General features: G+C 41.8%; 1 protein-coding gene across 2 annotated transcripts in view; it reads left to right on the forward strand.

Annotated features, from left to right (window-relative positions):
- LOC123760986 (DNA-binding protein SMUBP-2) overlaps window positions 1-19,183 on the forward strand; it is a 357,511-nt gene that overhangs the window by 303,119 nt on the left and 35,209 nt on the right. For both annotated transcript variants that reach the window (XM_069339475.1, XM_069339477.1), the window contains exon 17: window positions 14,281-14,430. In XM_069339475.1, coding sequence (XP_069195576.1) covers window positions 14,281-14,430 — 150 coding nt within the window. The remainder of the gene's footprint in view (window positions 1-14,280; window positions 14,431-19,183) is intronic.

A 19,183-nucleotide genomic window follows, 5' to 3' on the forward strand; every position in this document is an offset into this window, starting at 1 on the left:
ATGATACATAGATGAATCGTTTTCTGCGTTCAGTATTGATGCATCTGATACAAGTAGCATAGATGAACAGTGTTAGCGGCTTCCATGGTGGTGGTGTTCATTGATATTTTCAAGAATACTGTACCTGAATCTCTTCCTGACTGATGGACACTCTTTGAGGCTAGCTGAATCTCTTCCTGACTGATGGACACTCTTTGAGGCTAGCTGAATCTCTTCCTGTGTGGGACCTTACAAAGCGATCTTTTCAAGACTACCTTACAAATTGAGCTTTTCCAATAATCGTTTTAATACTACTTTATGCTTTACAAGCTTGGCTACATACCACCTGCAAGTACTAAAGCCAAGGGTGCACGCGAGTGCGTTATTTGCAAGCACACAGAACGATGAAACAGGAAACAAAAATCTATCTGTAGCTGGTGCAAGGAGAGCAAAGTCGCGCTGTGTACCATGGACTACTTCGTTGACTATTATGCACCTCTAAAGCACTGAGTGTGTAATACAGTGTGTTACTGTGTAAATAGTATGTGAAACTGTACATATTGTAATATCAGTGAATTTTTACCACGTAATATTGTGACAATAAACATTTATTGTGGACACATTACTGACACATGTATCACAGTTCCATGGAAAATTATGAACATTCTACTGTATACATATTGTAAAGGTCACAAATATGCATCATATACGATAAAAGAAACAAATAAAACCGCATTGGAAATGCATAGAAAAAATATTTGAAAATATATTTGTGGCAACATGTGGTGCTTGATTGGCCCGCGCGACCGTGTCTGGGAGCTTCCCACACAGGCGACCAGCCCCTGATGACGTCACAGCGCACCTTGTCCACGCCCTCACAGCCAAAGTAAGTGGAATTTGGTAATTATTTTTACATAGACATGTTCAGGGACGGTAATTTATCATTTTACAAAGAAAAATTATATTTTGGGGAACATTTGATGTCATGCACACTAGGGAAATTTCACAATAAACACAGTGCATCACACTGGTTACATGGGGGACACTCGTTTTGTATGACGTCCATTTCACATGACGAACATGGAACGGATTAAATTCGTTATGCGAGGTACCACTGTACAGTGGTACCTCGGAATGCGATTGTCCCTGTATGCGAGGTTTTCGGAAGGCGAGCAGTATTTACTCCAAAAATTTGTCTCAGAAGGCGAGGGTTACTTCGGGACGCGAGTTTGTTGATACGCGTACAGGCCGACTTAGCGCGTGGTGGTTCGGCGATCGTCGCCCCTCCGCCCCGCCGCCCCTCAGTTTACCATTGTCTCGCGCTCAGTGACTACCCCCACATCAATTCTTCTCGCGGATTTTCAGTGTTTTGTTGGATTTTTGGTGATTTGTCTATACAATTTGTTATTATATATCTCACCATGGGTCCCAAGAAAGCCAGTGGTAAAGATAAAGGCCAGAAAGCTCATGTGAGGATGACAATAGAGGAGAAACAAGAGATCATTCGGAAGCATGAGAACGGTACACGTGTTGTTGAACTTTGTAGGCAGTACAACAAAGCCACATCAACAATATGCACTATACTTAAGAAGAAAAATAAGATTATGGGTGCTAAAGTGGCAAAAGGAGTAAGAACATTAACGGCACAAAGACCACAAATACTTGAAGAAGTGGAAAAGTTGTTATTAATTTGGATACACGACAAGGAGTTGAGGGGTGATAGTGTTTCGGAGGCCATTATTTGTGAGAAAGCCAGGGTGTTGCACGAAGACCTTCTAAAGAATACCCCTGCAACGAGTGATGCAGATAAGAAAGAGTTTAAGGCAAGCAGGGGCTGGTTTGAAAAATTTAGAAAGAGAAGTGGTATCCATAGTGTTACAAGGCATGGGGTTATGTGATGTGATTATGGAAGGGGACTCCCCTTCCAAACAGTAACTCCTCTCCTCCTCCCCCCTCCTCACCATCTTCCATACGCCTACAGCACTCGACAGCAAGGTAAGTAATAACTGGAACACAGTTTTGTAGGTTTATTTAGATGAATTAGGTATAAAAATTTAGTTTGATGTGGGGTTTTTGGGGTAGTCAGGAACGGATTAATTCATTTCCCTTTATTTCTTATGGGGAAATTAACTTCGGAATGCGAGTTTTCGGAAGGCGAGGCGTCTCCAGGAACGGATTAAACTCGTATTCTGAGGTATGCCTGTATATTTATATTTTAGTATATTTTGGTAGCAGTCTTTCCTGTAGACATATATTATTAAATATGACCGAAAAAGTAAGATTAATAATTCTAACAGGAATTTTCTCGATCTTTCTTATGTTTCTTTTCACTGTTGATGGTAATTGAAAAATCAATTCTCCAAAATTAATTTTTATTTCTAGTCTGACGCGACACTTCGGGCCTCGTAGCCTGGTGGATAGCGCGCAGGACTCGTAATTCTGTGGCGCGGGTTCGATTCCCGCACGAGGCAGAAACAAATGGGCAAAGTTTCTTTCACCCTGAATGCCCCTGATACCTAGCAGTAAATAGGTACCTGGGTGTTAGTCAGCTGTCACGGGCTGCTTCCTGGGGGTGGAGGCCTGGTCGAGGACCAGGCCGCGGGGACACTAAAGCCCCGAAATCATCTCAAGATAACTCAAGAACTCAAGACACTTGAGCGCGTTTCGTAAAACTTATTACATTTTCAAAGACTTTAGTTTACACACACACACAACTATAACTGAATAGAGCTTAAACATCTTCGATTTTCTATACCTGCATTTGGGTGAGGTGATATGTTACAACAGTTTTGGATGAGGTGAAAACAAACTTTCAACACAAGCCAGAACACGAAACAATGGGTATTGAAGGTAAGAATGGAAGTAATTGCAGAGGTCCTATTGGCCCATATTTCTTGATGCTTCTATATTGGAGCGGAATCTTGAAGTGGGTAGAATGTAGTTGTGCATTAATTGGCTGTGGATTGCTGGTGTTGACTTCTTGATGTGTAGTGCCTCGCAGATGTCAAGCCGCCTGCTATCGCTGTATCTATCGATGATTTCTGTGTTGTTTGCTAAGATTTCTCTGGTGATGGTTTTGTTGTGGGAAGAGATTATATGTTCCTTAATGGAGCCCTGTTGCTTATGCATCGTTAAACGCCTGGAAAGAGATGTTGTTGTCTTGCCTATATACTGAGTTTTTTGAGGCTTACAGTCCCCAAGAGGGCATTTGAAGGCATAGACGATGTTGGTCTCTTTTAAAGCGTTCTGCTTTGTGTCTGAAGAGTTTCTCATGAGTAGGCTGGCCGTTTTATTGGTTTTATAGTAAATCGTCAGTTGTATCTTCTGGTTTTTGTCTGTAGGGATAACGTTTCTATTAACAATATCTTTCAGGACCCTTTCCTCCGTTTTATGAGCTGTGAAAAAAAAGTTCCTGTAAAATAGTCTAATAGGGGGTATAGGTGTTGTGTTAGTTGTCTCTTCAGAGGTTGCATGGCGTTTCACTTTCCTTCTTATGATGTCTTCAACGAAACCATTGGAGAAGCCGTTGTTGACTAGGACCTGCCTTACCCTACAGAGTTCTTCATCGACTTGCTTCCATTCTGAGCTGTGGCTGAGAGCACGGTCGACATAAGCGTTAACAACACTCCTCTTGTACCTGTCTTGGCACTCACTGTTGGCATTTAGGCACATTTCTATGTTTGTTTCCTTAGTGTAGGCTGCAGTGTGGAAACCTCCGCTCCTTTCCATGACTGTTACATCTAGAAAGGGCAGCTTCCCATCCTTCTCCATCTCGTAAGTGAAACGCAACACAGAATTCTGCTCAAATGCCTCCTTCAGCTCCTGCAGATGTCTGAAATCAGGTACCTGTGTAAAAATGTCGTCAACATACCTGCAGTATATGGCCGGTTTCAAGTTCATGTCAACTAAGACTTTTTGCTCGATGGTACCCATGGAGGGGTGACAGGTAAGCTTCTAACATGGATGAAAAATTTTCTGACTGATAGAAAGATGAGGGCAGTAATCAGAGGCAATGTATCGAAATGGAGAAATGTCACAAGTGGAGTACCACAGGGTTCAGTTCTTGCATCAGTGATGTTTATTGTCTACATAAATGATCTACCAGTTGGTATACAGAATTATATGAACATGTTTGCTGATGATGCTAAGATAATAGGAAGGATAAGAAACTTAGATGATTGTCATGCCCTTCAAGAAGACTTGGACAAAATAAGTATATGGAGCACCACTTGGCAAATGGAATTTAATGTTAATAAATGTCATGTTATGGAATGTGGAATAGGAGAACATAGACCCCACACAACCTATATATTATGTGAGAAATCTTTAAAGAATTCTGATAAAGAAAGAGATCTAGGAGTGGTTCTAGATAGAAAACTATCACCTGAGGACCACATAAAGAATATTGTGCAAGGAGCCTATGCTATGCTTTCTAACTTCAGAATTGCATTTAAGTACAAGGATGGCGATATACTAAAGAAATTGTTCATGACTTTTGTTAGGCCAAAGCTAGAATATGCAGCTGTTGTGTGGTGCCCATATCTTAAGAAGCACATCAACAAACTGGAAAAGGTGCAAAGACATGCTACTAAGTCGCTCCCAGAACTGAAGGGCAAGAGCTATGAGGAGAGGTTAGAAGCATTAAACATGCCAAAACTAGAAGACAGAAGAAAAAGATTTGATATGATCACTACGTACAAAATAGTAACAGGAATTGATAAAATCGACAGGGAAGATTTCCTGAGACCTGGCACTTCAAGAACAAGAGGTCATAGATTTAAACTAGCTACACACAGATGCCGAAGAAATATAAGAAAATTCACCTTTGCAAATAGAGTGGTAGACGGTTGGAACAAGTTAAGTGAGAAGGTGGTGGAGGCCAAGACCGTCAGTAGTTTCAAAGCGTTATATGACAAAGAGTGCTGGGAAGACGGGACACCACGAGCGTAGCTCTCATCCTGTGACTACACTTAGGTAATTACACTTAGGTAATTACACACACACATATGCACATACATATATATACATGTGAGACGCATGGCCCCTGGGGCAAGAGTGCCTTGTTATTTCTCAATGAATTTTTCACCTGAAGGTAAGAGAGTTAATATTTGAAAACCCTCGAGATATTGACATAATGGCATTGCAGATCTGGAATCAGGATGATAAGCTGATAATTGTAAATGCCTACAGCCCACCAGCAAGCAACACATGGACAAAGGAGGAACTGGATGACAAACGAGAGGGCCTCATAATGGTCTTGAGAGATATTATTGTACAAGCAGATAAAGATAAATCACCACTGTTGATACTGGAGGACTTCAACTTTAAAGCAATAGACTGGGAGGCCTATGAAGCAAGAACAGAGGACTTTTGGACATGCAGATTTGTGAACCTCATTCTGGAGACATTCTTGTATCAACACATAAAGCAGGCCACAAGAATGAGGGAAGGAGATGTACCGTCATTACTGGATCTAGTATTCACCAGGAAAGAAGAAGAGATATTTGACATCCAGTACCTTCCTCCCTTGGGAAAGAGTGATCACGTCCTGTTAGACATTCATTATGCTTTAAGATATCATCTAGAAGAAAATGGGGACATTGAAACAGTTGATAAACTCGATTTAAGGAGAGGTCACTATGGGGAACATCAAAATTTTTTTAATAAGTGTAATTGGACAGAATTGTTGCTAGGCAGGGAAGTAAATGAAATGTATGCCAAATTTTTAAAAATATACGAGGAAGGCACACAAACATTCATACCAAAACAGAGAGGCAGGGCCAGAAATCAGGATTGGTTCGACAGAAATTGTGAGAGGGCCAGAGACCAAAAGACAAAAATGGAATCAGTATAGGAAGAGGCAAAACCCTCAAACATACCAGTGATACAAAGATGCGAGAAACAACTATATGGCAGTAAGGAGAGAGGCAGAAAGAAATTTTGAAAAAGGGATAGCGGATAAATGTAAAACAGAACCGGGCCTATTCTACAAATTCATAAACAACAAATTGCAGGTAAAAGATAATATCCAGAGGTTGAAAATGGGAAACAGATTCACGGAAAATGAAAAGGAAATGTGTGAAACATTAAACGAAAAGTTCCAAAGTGTGTTTGTACAAAATGAAATCTTCAGAGAACCAGACACAATAAGAATTCCAGAGAACAACATAAAGCACATAGAGGTGTCTAGAGACGAAGTGGAAAAAATGCTCAAGGAGTTAAATAAGAACAAAGCAGTTGGTCCAGATGGAGTTTCACCATGGGTTCTGAGACAGTGTGCACCTGAGCTCAGCATTCCTCTTCAACTGATTTTTCAGGCATCCCTGTTTACAGGAGTTGTAGCTGATGTGTGGAAAAAAGGCTAACATAGTTCCAATCTACATAAGTGGAAGCAGGGAAGACCCCCTTAATTATAGACGGTTATCATTGACAAGTGTAATAGTCAAAATATTGGAAAAAATAATTAAATCTAAATGGGTAGAACACCTGGAGAGAAATGATATAATATCAGACAGACAGTATGGTTTTCGATCTGGAAGATCCTGTGTATCGAATTTACTCAGTTTCTATGATCAAGCAACGGAGATATTACAGGAAAGAGATGGTTGGGTTGACTGCATCTATCTGGACCTAAAAAAGGCTTTCGACAGAGTTTCACATAAGAGGTTGTTCTGGAAACTGGAAAGTATTGGAGGAGTGACAGGTACGCTTCTAACATGGATGAAAAATTTTCTGACTGATAGAAAAATGAGGGCTGTGATCAGAGGCAATGTATCGGACTGGAGAAATGTCACAAGTGGAGTACCACAGGGTTCAGTTCTTGCACCAGTGATGTTTATTGTCTACCTAAATGATCTACCAGTTGGTATACAGAATTATATGAACATGTTTGCTGATGATGCTAAGATAATAGGAAGGATAAGAAACTTAGATGATTGTCATGCCCTTCAAGAAGACCTGGACAAAATAAGTACATGGAGCGCCACTTGGCAAATGGAATTTAATGTTAATAAATGCCATGTTATGGAATGTGGAATAGGAGAACATAGACCCCACACAACCTATATATTATGTGAGAAATCTTTAAAGAATTCTGATAAAGAAAGATTTCTAGGGGTGGTTCTAGATAGAAAACTATCACCTGAGGACCACATAAAGAATATTGAGCAAGGAGCCTATGCTATGCTTTCTAACTTCAGAATTGCTTTTAAATACATGGATGGCGATATACTAAAGAAATTGTTCATGACTTTTGTTAGGCCAAAGCTAGAATATGCAGCGGTTGTGTGGTGCCCATATCTTAAGAAGCACATCAACAAACTGGAAAAGGTGCAAAGACATGCTACTAAGTGGCTCCCAGAACTGAAGGGCAAGAGCTACGAGGAGAGGTTAGAGGCATTAAATATGCCAAAACTAGAAGACAGAAGAAAAAGAGGTGATATGATCACTACGTACAAAATAGTAACAGGAATTGATAAAATCGACAGGGAAGATTTCCTGAGACCTGGAACTTCAAGAACAAGAGGTCATAGATTTAAACTAGCTAAACACAGATGCCGAAGAAATATAAGAAAATTCACCTTCGCAAATAGAGTGGTAGACGGTTGGAACAAGTTAAGTGAGAAGATGGTGGAGGCCAAGACCGTCAGTAGTTTCAAAGCGTTATATGACAAAGAGTGCTGGGAAGACGGGACACCACGAGCGTAGTTCTTATCCTGTAACTACACTTGGGTAATTACACTTAGGTAATTACACAGAGACCTTCTCACCTAACTTGTTCCAACCGTTTACCACTCTGTTTGAGAAGGTGAATTTTTTTATATTTCTTCGGCATCTGTGTTTAGCTAGTTTAAATCTATGACCTCTTGTTCTTAAAGTTCCAGGTCTCGGGAAATCTTCCCTATTAATTTTATCAATTCCTGTTACTATTTTGTATGTAGTGATCATATCACCTCTTTTTCTTCTGTCTTCTAGTTTTGGCATATTTAACCATTAACACTTTCGCGCTTTAAATTAGAGATAACTCGTCGCCGTTTTTTCTTACGATTCCGCATAACAGCCTACTTTTCTCGTCCATCGAAAAAATATTTCTATAAATTCCATTTTTTAACCGAAATGGATGGGGATACTCTCAGATTTTTCTCCATGAAATTCCCGTTCTCCCTCACTGAACACATGGCATCTCGGCCTACCCGGTCACGTGGTATACCACATGTTCCCGACATAGATGCCATCGCAGCTCCTCCTGCTGACGCGGCAGTTTCAACACCCGGGCCGTCTGGTGCGAGGCCTCCTCTGTTCACCTCAACACCTCAAGCCCACTCATCAACCACAAATTCTGAAATGGACATTGAGGACATAGAACCACTTGATGTTTCTGATTTCATAGAAGATTCTACTACAAGTTTGGTGGTTCCTGTAGAAGACAATATTCCTCCAGTGCATCCAAGAAATACAAGAATTATAGATTCAGAACAACGTCTCAACTACAAGTTGACGCATGAAGTCGTGCACTTGGCTAAAAAAAGAAGATGCCGTGTTTGTTTCAAGTCTGGCAAAAGGAGGGACGTGATATATGGATGTAAAACTTGTGATGTGGCACTGTGCGCTGCGCCTTGCTACACAAGGTACCACCGAAGAAAGATATTTTGGGTGGAGAAAAAATAACCACCGGCAACAGCTTCACTCCACCTAAGAAACATCAGATGAGCAACTTCAGGATCAGAAGCCTGAAGATGGTGGAGTGAAGAAAAAATGCTCAACTGTTGATCTTCAATCAACATAGACAGGGTAAGTACACCTATTTGGAATTTTTTATCATCTATAAGAAGTTATATTATATACGTTTTGTAGAGAATTTATTTGCGAATTTTTTGGTATCAGAATGAATATTATATCACAAACTTCTATGAGTAAAAAAAAAAAAACACAAAGTATGTTTGGGGGTGTGGCGGGTGTGGCTCTGGGTGTGGCGGCCGTGTGACAGTGGGTTCCCTTTTGCCGTTGATATATCCAACACGTGGGAAATATTTGTATGTGTTATGTATATGTCTGTGTAGGGAATTTTACTGCGATCACTGTCATACAAATTATAAAATGTTTCAACAAGTATAAACATGACAACCATCAAACGAACGAAAACAATGCGTTCGTTTCTGCCGCGAACGCATACTGAGCGACGTGGTTCTACATTTGGCGCTTCTCTTACACATGCTTTGTACAAATGTTATACATTTCATCTTATAGAACATTTTATTGCGAACACATTGGTATAAAAAAGAAATACGTACATAGAAAAGTAGGGTCAGGAAACGTATAAATGTATAAACTTTCCAAGCATGATTTCCCCCCTGTGTTTTCGCCAGTGCGCTCGCGGCTAACTACTCTCCACTTCACACACTCTTGCGGGTGGGCAATTACCTATATTAAACATTCATATGCATATATCCGTGTAGAGAATTTTATTGCGATTCCAATGATACCAAAATTAACGATGTAGGACAACTGTAGGCTTCGCAACCATTAAGAGAGTGGAAACATTTTGTTGCTGTTTGGCGCTCTTGGCGAGTGATCTGCATAGTTTTTTATTTGGTGTTGATACTCCTTATGCTTGGGCGGCATTTTATAGGTATGCTCTTATAGACAATTTCATTGCGAACACAGTGATACCAAATTTAAATACGTGCGCCTTCAATTATTGTCAGGACAGTCAAAAGAGTGTACACTTTTTCGGTCTTACCGCGTAGGCGCGCGAAGTGCCGAAAGCATCTGGGGTATTGATTTTTTTTGAGCGCCGAGAGCGCGAAAGTGTTAACATGCTCGGGGTTTAATATCCTGTCATCCCCACAGGCGCATGTCATTTTGAAAAAAAAAAAAATTATTTTTTCTTCCTAACCTGTTAATTTGTGTTCACTGATCACTGGAAAAATAATAAAAAAAGCGTAAGTGGCATATATTGCCCGCTATAGGGCGGGGAAGTCTGGCAAATTATAGGCGCTGACTCAGCGTGCGTCCCAGGCGGTCTGTTGCTCGCAAGCTGTCAGGCCGGAGTTGCCACAAAGAGATAATTACCGAATTATTTCAATGTATCTGATTGATTTTTCATACTTTTTTTTGCTGTAATATTATTCAATAGTGTGTAGTTTGATATATTTATATAATAAAATGAGTGAATCATTGCTGTACTCAAAAATATGGTGTGCATATTGTTGATTCAATTATGTTCATCAATCAGTGATTAAATACTTTGTCGGTTATTACATTATAAGCACAGGTTATATATAAGCATCTGCATGTTTTGTTCACTATAACGAACCACTAAGTAGCTATTATGAGTCAAAAAGTAACGAGGAGTGACCGCCGTTTACCAGCCAGCCACTCCCGCCCTCCCTCCAGTCATCTGACTCACCCACATTCTCCTCCCACAATAATGTTTTTGCTATAATTCACTATATACAGACGTTATATATAAGTATCTACATGTTTTGTTCACCATAACTGTACATCTAAGCTTGTATGGTGAGTAAAGGCACAAAGATGTGGCTACTCACACATTCAGCTGATCGGCGGCCGCCCTCAAGGCCAGACGCACTAATATTTCTCCTCCAACAATACTGTGTGGTGTTATTACGCTACATACACACATTATATATGAATATCTACCTGTTTTATTCACCATACTTGTACAAATAAACTGGTATGGTGCCCAAAGACCATCGTGGTAACCAGTAAACAACATCGTCGTCTGCACGGTGGCGTCGTGCAGACAATGCCACCGTCCTCACCAAAATGGCGGCTCCAAACCTTCTCTTGCTGTTTATACCCTCTATACACACGTTATATATAAGTATCTACATTTGTGTTCACCATAGCGAACCACTAAGCTGGTATGCTGAGTGCAGTCAATAAAAGGTGGCCACACACAGTCAAAAGACATCGCCACCACCCTCCCTCCCACAGCATTACTCCTCCCTCTATGGTGCACAGCACTAAATATCACCACAATCCTGCTATTATCAGAACCCTGGTCAGTTTTATCACAGTCAGGGGTCTTCTGTAATAATATCATCGCTACATAATAGCATGAACAAGTATAATTTGGCATTTTTAGGCGATGCTGTGGTCACAAGCTGAACAGCAGGGCTGTTAGCTCATGCTGCGTGCGTCAGGCTTGGTTGCTCATTCAATACTGAGGCCAATAACACCTGGGAGTTTGGCCCACGATTTTTTTTTTAAATGGCGTCTGTTTACAAGAGCCCTGATGAAGATGTGGTGAACCCCGTGTATTCGCGGGCTGTTTAAATCTTGCGTAGTACTCCAACACATCATATGACGTGATGCGCAGTTGACTGGAACAACGTCCAGCACGTCATATGATGTGATGCGCACTTTAAGGGTTAATGCCTCTAACCTCTCCTCGTAGCTGTTGCCCTTCAGTTCTGGGAGCCACTTAGTAACATGTCTTTGCACCTTTTCCAGTTTGTTGATGTGCTTCTTAAGATATGGGCACCACACAATCGCTGCATATTCTAGCTGTGGCCTAACAAAAGTCGTAAATAATTTCTTTACATTTTACTGATTTTGTGCACTCATGGGTAACTTTTCCGACTTTAGGCTTTGCTGTGGGGAGTCTCACCAGGCTTCTGGACATTATATGCATATACACCTGCAGGGAATTTAATTGCGAACATAATGATACCAAAACGAACGACGTAGCATGAGAATTAAGGTGAGAATATTAAAACAAGTATACACATTTAGGCCTTGCCGCATGCTCGCCCGCACCGTCCGCCCCATGACGTCAAAGTCTGCGGCGCTCACACGCTGCATGTGATAGTGTTAAAAATATAGCAAAAAACCAGACTTAAATATTCATAGGACTATTATATCACATGTATTAGGTCTCAGATAGCTTATATTAGGCCTAGGATGATTAGGTTTTATTAGCAACATTAATACAAAACCTTTTCTGGTTTGTCCAAATTTAGTGGTGCCAAATTCTACTTTATAATTGTCCATTAGGTCAATATATGTATAATGGTCTACATGGTTACTATAAGTACCATCTAAGCAGGAGGATGGGCTTAATGTTTCACACATTTCCTGTTAATTTTCCGTGAATCTGTTCCCCATTTTCAACCTTTGAATTTCATTCTTTACCTGCAATTTGCTTTTAGTGAATTTATAGAATAAGCCTTCTTCTTTTTTGCATTTATCCACTATCCCTTTCTCAAAATTTCTTTCTGCCTCTGTTCTCATTGCCATGTAGTTGTTTCTTGCTTCTTTGTATTGCTGGTATGTTTGAGAGTTTGGCCTTTTTTCCTGTATAGATTGCATTTTTGTGTCTTTTGGTCTCTGGTCCTTTCTCAATTTCTTTTGAACTAGTCCTGTTTCTTAGTTCTTGTTACAGCCCTCTCGGGTCGCAACTGGGTTCTTTCTCTGATGTTAGTAGAGTTTGGGTATCCGGCCCCAAGCTAGTAGTGGCTTTCAAGGGGTGTGCTCCGTAACGCAAGTAAATTAAAAGGGAAGGGAGACAAAGGCAAAAACTTATTAATATAATTATCACCATCACCATAAATAATATATAGATTATCACACGGGGGAGGTATAAACACTATTATGTACAATGTGGTCTTCCTCTGAAGACCCTGAACGTTCACGGTGCTCAAGACGAGTGGTCCTGGTTCTCTTGTGGCCTCACGATGAATCCTTTGATTCCCTCGGCGAGTCTACCCTGGCCACAGGCCAGCCAAATCACAGTCCCACTGGGTGCACCGTCGTGGAGGCCGTCAACCACAAATCCAGCCGATAGCTGGCAGGTTCCAATCAGCAACGTTGCGTAGGCCACTCCACGACCGATACTAGGGTTGCGAACCCTAGGCAGGAGCCTCGTGTGACTTCACAGGTCACTCTCCTCACCACAACACCCCAGTGGCTATTCTTCTCCACGAGTCAGCCCCGGGTACGACAATTCCTCAACTGCCACGTCACAGGCAGGCTAACACAACAGTGTTCATCCGGGGGGTGACTCAACTTCTGCAGCTAATACTTGGAGACATTACGGCTGCCTTGGGTAGACCGCTCCAACTTCCATTACAGCAGTCCCAGGTCGACTCTGTAATCAGACACGTCATCAGTACCAATTACACACTAGGGCACCTCGCTTACAGGCTTAGACACAAACGCCCACCTATCCACTCCATAGATGGCGTTGCTGTCTAAGCGTCGCCTCACCAGAGGTCAGCAGCGGCTGTGTTACGAGCTGATCAGGATGGGAAACTAGCCCTTGTGGCCAGTATATCTCGTCCTCACTAGATGGCGTCGTCCATTTGGAGGGGGTTTCGGGAGCTGACCCACAGATGGCGCGGTCGTCACTGCTCCGTGCTCGGACGCTGGGCTCGGGTCCGTAACAGTTCTGCATCTCTGTTTTGGTATAAATTTTTGTGTGCCTTTATTTTATTCCGTGATAAATATGAGGGCTACTCCAAGCAACAGCCTAGTGGATCAAGCTCTTACAAGTCAAGCCTGGGCTCGGGCCGGGCTTGGGGAGTAGAAAAACTCCTAGGACCCCATCAAGCAGGTATATATTTCACCAAGCTTGACATTTATCTCATTTACTGCCTTGCCTTTAGCTTCAGGGGGGCCACCAGGGCTCACCCAGAAAGGTGCATTTCATTATATTCAGTGCTAGTTTTTGATTTCCTGAATTTTACAATTTTACCCGAGAGCCACTAACACTAGTGGCCTCGATGAGGACAAGAAGCTGGCGACTTGTCAATTGTTTGTTGTTTTTATTGTTTGAAAGCAATGTTTCATTTAAATTTCTAAAATAGTAGAGTTTTCTCAGAAACCTAAGCAGAGTTCACTATGATAAGAGCTAGCTGCAAGGATGTTAACCGCAAAGGCAGATGTGGTGACCAGGCTCGCCATCATGCCAGACTGGTGAGTGGGGCCTGGCAGCTGAGTGGGCAGCGGTTGGGATTCATAGTCCTGTGATTCTAGGTTTGATCCCTGGTGAAGGCGGAAAGAAATGGGCAGAGTTTCTTTCACCCTGATGTGCCTGTTCACCTAGCAGTAAATAGGTACCTGGGAGTTAGACAGCTGCCACGGAATGCTTCCTGGGTTATGTAACAAAAAGGAGGCCTAGTCAAGGACCGGGCCGCTGGGGCGCTAAACCCCGAAATCATCTCAAGATAACCAAGATAAACCCGACCCTAATCAGGATGTGGGCTTATTGAGATCTGATTGATCATCATCCTGTACACTGTTGGAATTTCTATAAACTTTTGTTTTGTTTTACAGGAAAACAACACATGCTCCATGCCACAATGTAAATCCTCTACAACGGTGATATTCCAGCTCTGTCCATTTTGTCGCAACACCTTTTGCCTGTCGCATCACATGGCAGAGGTTCATGGATGTGGTGACCAGGCTCGCCACCATGCCAGAATGGTAAGTTTAGTATTCATTGAAATGTATACATGTTTATGTTTGATAGAAATTGATAGTGTGATGTTGATTATCTGAGCTGATTGGTACCTCTGGATATAAACATAACTGAAAATCCAGTTAATCGAATGAAGGATGACAAGACAATTTTTGTACAGTTTTTTATTCACTTTAAAAAATATGCATGCTAAAATTACCTGCAATTGTGTTTTAATGGTAATGTACCACTATATATATATATATATATATATATAGTGGGAGTAGAAGAACTTCTACTTGGGGAGTAGAAGAACTCCCAGAACCCCATCAACCAGGTATCAGGTATCAACCAGGTATATATATACAGTACAACCTCGATTCAACGTACTATATGGGACCACCCCCAGTTCGTTGGAGCGTTGGATTCGTTGCAAGAGGTGACCTTCAAGAGGCGTTTGCGTCAGTGTCTTTTTTTTTTCTTGTACACAATAAAAATGCATTGTATCATATTACTTACTGTACCTATATTTTACTACTCTACTAAAAATACTGTAATTCATGTATTTACCTTATTGTTGGAGTTATGTCCATCTTGAAGTGTTGTGAAGTTGTGAATGCTCTACAGTAAATAGGTACTGCAGTGCATTAAGCCGTTAGCACTGTATTATTAAAAGTGATTAAAATCGGAGATACGTAAGTTCTATTCAGTTGTGTATTTGTGAACTAAAGTCTTTGAAAATGTAATAAGTTTTACGAAACGCGCCCGTGTCGCGTCAGACTAGAAATAAAAATGAATTTTGGAGAATTGATTTTTGATTTACCTCCAACAGTGAAGCGTAATGTACGAAAGATTGAGAAAATTCGTGTTAGAATACTGCGTTTCACTTACGAGATGGAAAAGGATGGGAAGCTGCCCTTTCTAGATGTAACAGTCATGGAAAAGGGCGGAGGTTTCCACACTGCAGTCTACACTAAGGAAACAAACATAGGAATGTGCCTAAATGCCAAAAGCGACTGCCCAGACAGGTACAAGAGGAGTGTTGTTAACGCATATGTCGACCGTGCTCTCAGCCACAGCTCAGAATGGAAGCAAGTCGACGAAGAACTATGTAGGGTAAGGCAGGTCCTAGTCAAAACGGCTTCTCCAATGGTTTCGTCGAAGACATCATAAGAAGGAAAGTGAAAAGCCATGCAACCTCTGAAGAGACAACTAACACAACACCTATACCCCCTATTAGACTATTTTACAGGAACTTCTTTTCCACAGCTCATAAAACGGAGGAAAGGGTCCTGAAAGATATTGTTAATAGAAACATTATCCCTACAGACAAAAATCAGAGGATACAACTGACGATTTACTATAAAACCAGAAAAACGGCCAGCCTACTCATGAGAAACTCTCCAGACACAAAACAGAATGCTTTAAAAGAGACTAACGTCGTCTATGCCTTCAAATGCCCACTTGGGGACTGTATGCTCCAAAAAACCCAGTATATAGGCAAGACAACAACATCTCTTTCTAGGCGTTTAACGATGCATAAGCAACAGGGCTCCATTAAGGAACATATAATCTCTTCCCACAACCAAACCATCGCCAGAGAAATCCTAGTAAACAACACAGAAATCATCGATAGATACAGCGATAGCAGGCGGCTTGACGTTTGCGAGGCACTACACATCAAGAAGTCAACACCAGCAATCAACAGCCAATTATTGCACAACTATATTCTACCCACCTCAAGACTCCGCTCCAATATAGAAGCATCAAGAAATATGGACCAATAGGCTTTCTACAAACACTTCTATTCAATATCCATTGTTTCGTGTTCTGTCTTGTGTTGATGAAATTAATACCCTATTAATACTCTTGTTCTGTCTTGTGTTGATGAAATTAATACCCTATTAATACCACATTTTGTTCTGTCTTGTGTTAATGCCACATCACCCCTTCCACCTCACTCAAATGTAGATATAAAATCGGAGATACGTAAGTTCTATTCAGTTGTGTATTTGTGAACTAAAGTCTTTGAAAATGTAATAAGTTTTACGAAACGCGCCCGTGTCGCGTCAGACTAGAAATAAAAATGAATTTTGGAGAATTGATTTTTGATTTACCTCCAACAGTGAAGCGTAATGTACGAAAGATTGAGAAAATTCGTGTTAGAATTATTAATCTTACTTTTTCGGTCATATTTAATAATATATGTCTACAGGAAAGACTGCTACCAAAATATACTAATATATATATATATATATATATATATATATATATATATATATATATATATATATAATATATATATATATATATATATATATATATATATATATAATATATATATATATATATATATATATATATATATATATATATATATATATATATATATATATATATATATATATATATGTATGTATGTATGTCTACAGGAAGCCAATTAAACTGTTGTTATCTATATCTCTGTAAAAAGAATGTCTGTCTATCCAAGGTTGGAGGCCAGAAGCCTTCAGATGCTAGCCTCACGAAACTTTGCAGGGTGACAGGGTTATTGGAGAGTGGTGTGTAGTGAATGTGGTTACAGCGATAATGGTCTGGTGTAGTAAAATTTATAGTGTGTAGTTAAAATATTTAGTGATGGTAGTTTTGTATAGTTAAGATGCAGTGGTGAAGATAGTGTGTTTTGAAGATTGGCTAAAGTGTTGAAGGTCATGTGTAGTGTTGATGGTTACAGAGATGAAGATTTTGTGTAGGTCCTGACTCGCTTGGAGATTTACCAGGGGAGAGTTGTCCTTCTGGCCCCTTGGTGGCCGGCCCAGCCTTGGTTTCAGGCACTGCTTGCTTGGTGTCCGAACCCGAGGGTTTTCCCGCGGCTCCACCTCTTTCAGCAGATTGGGCCAGTACGTCACGTGGCTGGTTCGATCTTCTCCTCTAGTCTTCGCGTATGGGTTTTTTGACTCGAGTCCATTATCATCTCTATGGTGATCAGGTTGCCTCCTTGTTGGTGTCAAACCTGAGGGCTTCTTCTCGGTGGCAGTATGAAGTTTCCTGGCGGTCCTTCCATTTCTTCCTGCGTCTTCGTCGTTGTACTTCGCTTTCTGTTAGGGTGGTGTTGTCCTTTCTCTTTTGGTTGTCCCAGGACCATCACCTTATGCCTAACACTGTCACCTCGTATCGTGCAGCGTTGGCGGAGCCGCTTCAGCTTGCTTTCGGTATCGATGTTACTTCTGCACTGTTTCGCAAGCTGTCTCAGGCATTGTTTCACCTCCGGCCTGCTCATGTGCCGCCTGAGCCATCCTGGTCATTGGACAGAGTGCTCTCTTATCTTTCTTCTCCCCGGTTTGTTGTGGCCCCTTCGGTTCAGGATTGTTTCTCCAAGGCTCTTTTTCTGTTGGCATTGGCCTCTGGGGGCTGGGTTAGTGAGCTTCATGCTCCTCTCTAGCACAGGGGTTTCTGCTCTTTCGGTCGTCTGGATGGTTTTGTTCATTTGCAGCCGCCTCTTTCTTTTCTGGCAAAGGATGAGACTGCTGCTTTCAGGAGGGGTCCTTGGGTTGTGGATGCTTGGTTGGTTAGGCTGGGGGTGCATCATATTTTGTGTCCGATTGTGGCTCTTCTCCATTATTTGCGCACCACGGCTTCTGTGTCTGGGGACGCACTTTGGGTTGATCCGGCTTACCTTCTTTGATGTTCACGGGTGCGGGTCTCCCAGGTCATCCACAGAATTATTAAGGCTAGCCAGCCTACGGTCTATCCCCGTGCCCATGACGTTCATAAGTTCGCTGCTCTTGCTGCTGTCTTTGGCAACATGTTGTGGGCTGACATTCGGGCGCTGGGCCTTTGGTGGTCGAACAGGGTCCTGGCTGCTTGTTACCTTGTGCCTTGTGAACGTCCCTGGGCCTAGTCGGGCCTGTGTCGCTTTGGGTCGGCGGTTGCAGCCAGTTGTCTGGACTTCGAGTTGAGGAGTAAGCAGCGACTGCCTCCTGGGTAAGTCCCTAAGTTTTTTCCTCTGTGGGTAGTTAGCTCCGGGGAGCTGAAGGGGCTCACCCCAGAAAACCAGCGTTGAATGTAATGAAACACCATTTTCTGGGTAAGACCTGGAGACTCCCAGGCATCCCTCCCTCCCTCCGTTCGGCAGTTTTTCGCATGTTTATTACATCCAGTTTAAGAACTAAGGGTAGATAGCTGGAATGAAGGGTCTGGGGCCCTCCCTTCCCACTCCTGGGGAGGGGGGCGCTGCTCAGACAGCAGCGCGGCGACGTGTGACATCATGATCGATTGCTCGTTTTGTTTAGGGGAGTTCTATCCACTTCTTTGGCTTGTGGTAGCAATGTTTCACCAGATTAGGGGTTTGTTTTAGAATGCTTACCTTTCTGGGTGCCTGACCCGGTCGATGGCAGACATAAAATGCTTCCAACCTCACGGGGGTTTCTATAGGCCATTGCTCCCCTTGCCTCTTCTGAGGGGGCCAAGTTCTGGCTCGTGATCCCCGGTAGGTCCATAAGAACTCCATACACACGACTGATGCCAAAGTCTGACATTAGCATATCAGCTTAGTAAGCTCCAGGGAGCCTTTGGGTCTCACCCAGAAAAGGACATTTCATTACATTCAACGTTGGTTTTTTGTAGCAACTTGCACCACACTGTTTGGCTGGAGCAGACCGGTCGAACGTGTACTCTTTCAATGCCTGTATCTTGCATGTCTTCTTCACCCTATCAAGGTTAAAATGTGTTATGTACAATTTTTTAGTTTCCCTTTGACCAGGGAATGCATTTTAGCAA

Source organism: Procambarus clarkii, chromosome 41 (genome assembly GCF_040958095.1).
Source record: "Procambarus clarkii isolate CNS0578487 chromosome 41, FALCON_Pclarkii_2.0, whole genome shotgun sequence".
Taxonomy (NCBI): Eukaryota; Metazoa; Arthropoda; class Malacostraca; order Decapoda; family Cambaridae; genus Procambarus; species Procambarus clarkii.